We start from the raw sequence: 4,791 nt of genomic DNA on the forward strand, positions 1-4,791 counted from the left end.
TACAGAGTCAATGTGGAGGCTATATACAGGGGGTACCGGTACAGAGTCAATGTGGAGGCTATATACAGGGGTACCGGTACAGAGTCAATGTGGAGGCTATATACAGGGGGTACCGGTACAGAGTCAATGTGGAGGCTATATACAGGGGTACCGGTACAGAGTCAATGTGGAGGCTATATACAGGGGTACCGGTACAGAGTCAATGTGGAGGCTATATACAGGGGTACCGGTACAGAGTCAATGTGGAGGCTATATACAGGGGGTACCGGTACAGAGTCAATGTGGAGGCTATATACAGGGGTACCGGTACAGAGTCAATGTGGAGGCTATATACAGGGGGTACCGGTACAGAGTCAATGTGGAGGCTATATACAGGGGGTACCGGTACAGAGTCAATGTGGAGGCTATATACAGGGGGTACCGGTACAGAGTCAATGTGGAGGCTATATACAGGGGGTACCGGTACAGAGTCAATGTGGAGGCTATATACAGGGGGTACCGGTACAGAGTCAATGTGGAGGCTATATACAGGGGTACCGGTACAGAGTCAATGTGGAGGCTATATACAGGGGGTACCGGTACAGAGTCAATGTGGAGGCTATATACAGGGGTACCGGTACAGAGTCAATGTGGAGGCTATATACAGGGGGTACCGGTACAGAGTCAATGTGGAGGCTATATACAGGGGTACCGGTACAGAGTCAATGTGGAGGCTATATACAGGGGTACCGGTACAGAGTCAATGTGGAGGCTATATACAGGGGTACCGGTACAGAGTCAATGTGGAGGCTATATACAGGGGTACCGGTACAGAGTCAATGTGGAGGCTATATACAGGGGTACCGGTACAGAGTCAATGTGGAGGCTATATACAGGGTGTTACGGTACAGAGTCAATGTGGAGGCTATATACAGGGGTTACCGGTACAGAGTCAATGTGGAGGCTATATACAGGGGGTACCGGTACAGAGTCAATGTGGAGGCTATATACAGGGGCTACCGGTACAGAGTCAATGTGGAGGCTATATACAGGGGGTACCGGTACAGAGTCAATGTGGAGGCTATATACAGGGGGTACCGGTACAGAGTCAATGTGGAGGCTATATACAGGGGGTACCGGTACAGAGTCAATGTGGAGGCTATATACAGGGTGTTACGGTACAGAGTCCATGTGGAGGCTATATACAGGGGGTACCCTTCCCCTGAACGGCACCAACAACTTCATCCTGACGACATTGATTTCACCAGTGTGAGCCCAGTGGGTGTAAAACACTGCAGTAAAACAATTTAGAAATGAGTCTCTTCACTCCAGCATTTTGGATTTGAGATCAAATGTTTCATATGAGGAGACATTATAGAATGTCACCTTTTATTTGAGGGAATTTTCAAAAACACCTTATGTATCTAGTCCCCCCATTTGAAAAAGTAATGCGTATTTGGACACCTTCACTTGTAGTGTATTAGAGGTGGTAACCATTTAAACATAATGTTCAGTTCAATGATGTATTTAGATATTGGTTCCTTTACTCTGTAAGCAGTTTATGAACTGCTCTAATGAGTGACTGCAATCCACACTTTACGTTTGGTGGTCACTGCCAACAAACACAAATGTTATAATTTTCAGACAAACACGTTACTTCCTTCATCACACTACTACAACAATGTGACTGTTTTGGAATAAAATGTTCACCCAATGTTCAACCATTGATATGTTCTAGGTCATTTTGAGAACTTAAGGAGCATCAGGTACTGGAATATCTACAAATAGCATGTCCAACTTCTTGTGATACATTTCACTGGTCCCTGTTCAAAACATTTATAAAGTATTAAGAAAGTATGAATAGTCCTCAATTTAGATTAGAGACTGGAATACAACTTTACTAATGATCAGTAGATGGTTTATAAGGATATTTATTAAACATATTAAGAGTAATCTTATAAATCACTATTACATACTATAAAAGTTGTTTATAAATGTGTGAATAACTGGCTTGCTAAAACAAATGTGGAAGTAATGATAAATATATAAACTATTTACTAATCCATTATAAATGATTTAGCGTGAAACCCAATCTCTATATTAATTCAGAGTAAACAGCATCTGAGAGAGCTTCTCTTATGTGACCTGGCAGCAGTGATGTATTGAGAGTAGTGGTAGTGATTGTAGTGGTACTGTTCATAACCAGTATGTTGAGGTTGAAGTGTCTACTGCGGTTTCCTGCGCTGTTGTGTTGAATCATTAATGTATATGTATATATATATATCATTATATCATTAATGTATATATATATATATATCATATATCATATATATATATATCATATACATATACATATACATATATATCATATACATATATATATATATCATATATCATATATCATATATCATATACATATATATCATATACATATACATATATATCATATATATCATATATATCATATATATCATATATATCATTAATGTATATCATTAATGTATATATGTAACATTTCACAAATGTGGGCTTAATAATAAATAGTGACCAAAATGTAAATGCCTTACAAATGTGTTATTACTGAAAATTATAAAGTGTTGCACATAATTGCATATTCTTGCATTTTACCCTAAACTACTTACACAATACACCATTGAGAGTCTTGGATGTTATCTGATATCACGCAGTATTGTTCATTTCAACTTCACTACACTTGTTGAAGGCGTTGTGTCACAATTGAGCCACTAGAGGGAGATGTTAAACAAGATATAGAATGACTCATGACGTCCTCAAAATGTACTATTAGAATACAACCACAGGCTTTGGTATTTGGAATATACTGCCCAAAATGACTACAATGTATTTTATAAAACAAGCTTAAGCCTTTTTATGCCTTCTCCAAGTCATTCCACTCCAATCCAGGCAAATTCTTCTGTATCAACACCACATGTATCTGTGACAACACTGAGATAAGTAATGTCAGTTTATTGTTACATTAAATAAATAATTATAACAATTGTAGAACGAAATTAAGGGTATTGTTACATGAAAGAAGCAATTACAACAAATTGTATAACATAACTTTATCAACGCTGTTTCTCAAACTATGGAATAAAAACATTTGAACTATGAACGCCTAAACTTCAGAGTTAAAATATGTTTAGCTGTCACTTTGAACCATGGATAAAAGAAAGCATAAATTATTGGATTAATTAAGGAGTTAACAAGTGGCAGAAAACTGATGAACAATGTTGTCAAGTTGTCAATTAAAAAATAAAAAAAGAAGAAAAGAAATAGAGATGGAATCCAACAAATGAAATAGTTGAAAACAACAATAGATAGAGTTTTTGCTGCCTTTCTCTCAGACTTATTTGCCTGTACAGTTTTAACACCAGACACACTGGCAGCCTCTTTTGAAAATATCTTTCTGGCCTGTGATCTGGCCACCACAAAGATTTTCATATAAAGTGTTATAATAACAGAGCACGGGACAACCATTGTAATTACAATTTCCATTATATTACCCCACATATACCCTTCAACAATAAAACATTCATTCAAACACCTACTGGGTACCTGTACATTTACAAAGATTTTTATAATAGCAGCATCATATATGATATAACAACACCAGGTAATGGATATACAACACATCATTCTTGTTATTGTTATTTTAGAGTGGTACAATAAGGGATCACACACAGCAACATAGCGGTCAATAGATATCAAGACCAAACTGCCCAGAGATAAAGAAGCACATAAACAAGTGATGTAGAAATAAAACACACAGAAATATTCCCCAAATCCCCAGCATGATTCCATTATTGCTACAGTCGTTACTGGTATCACAATCAATCCCACCAGGACATCTGCCACAGCCAGAGAGAGGATGAGCAGGTTGGTTGGAGTGTGGAGCTGCTTGAAGTGAGAGATGGAGATGATCACCAGTAGGTTCAAAAATACTGTAACTGCTGAAATCAATGAGAAGAAGATGTACAGTGTTATGTAGATAGATGTCGATAGCAAAGCCTTTCTGCAAGAAGAGTTTCTGTCCTGAAAACAGTATTGAACATCTTCATGTTTCTCCATTTGTAATAAAGGGTAAAATGCTGAGGTCCTGCTCCTGCTTGGTCCTGTGTGTGACCCTGTCAGGTCAGCCTTCTGACAAACTCTGAGCTCTGCCTCTCTATTTATCCCTGAATGACTAACAGACACTAACCTCCCGGAGTCTCTCTGCACACACACACATACACACACGCACGCACGCACGCACACACACACACACACACACACACACATACACACACGCACGCATGCACATACACACATACACACACACACACATACACACACACACACACACACACGCACGCACACAAACACACACATACACACATACACGCACGCACACAACCACTATGCACAGAAATGAAAAAACGGTTGGTTAAACAAATCAGTTGTGAAAGCATGATGTAATGTATGACAGGATTGGATGTTGCTGTGCCCACCTAGCCTGTCCTTCAGCCTTACTGATAGTTAGAGATGAGATAAAATGTATATTTTCTCAACTGAGCATTTTAATGGAGAAAATATAGTATGGGTGATGTTTTGGTCACTCAAATTATAGTTTACAGGGAAAGAGGATAACTCAAATCAAATAAAATTGTATTTGTCACATGCACCATAACGTGAAATGCTTACTTTCAAGCCTAACCAACAATGCAGATCAAGAAATAGAGTTAAGAAAAATATTTACTAAATAAACTAAAGTAAAAAATACAATAAAAAGTAACACTATAAAATAACAATAAC

The 4,791-nt window shown here is 38.1% G+C and overlaps 1 protein-coding gene across 1 annotated transcript; it reads right to left on the minus strand.

Moving 5' to 3' along the window:
- Positions 1-3,032: 3,032 nt before the first annotated feature.
- On the minus strand, positions 3,033-4,119 carry LOC121841042 (trace amine-associated receptor 13c-like). The gene has a single exon (XM_042307002.1). The coding sequence runs from the start codon at positions 4,066-4,068 to the stop codon at positions 3,106-3,108; it is 963 nt and encodes a 320-aa protein (XP_042162936.1). The 5' UTR covers positions 4,069-4,119; the 3' UTR covers positions 3,033-3,105.
- Between the last annotated feature and the right edge of the window lie 672 nt (positions 4,120-4,791).

Source organism: Oncorhynchus tshawytscha, linkage group LG26 (genome assembly GCF_018296145.1).
Source record: "Oncorhynchus tshawytscha isolate Ot180627B linkage group LG26, Otsh_v2.0, whole genome shotgun sequence".
In the NCBI taxonomy this organism is placed as follows: domain Eukaryota; kingdom Metazoa; phylum Chordata; class Actinopteri; order Salmoniformes; family Salmonidae; genus Oncorhynchus; species Oncorhynchus tshawytscha.

Excerpts from the sequence above, each read along its gene's own strand:
- LOC121841042 (XM_042307002.1), bottom strand. The coding sequence starts at position 4,068 with ATGGAGAAACATGAAGATGTTCAATACTGTTTTCAGGACAGAAACTCT.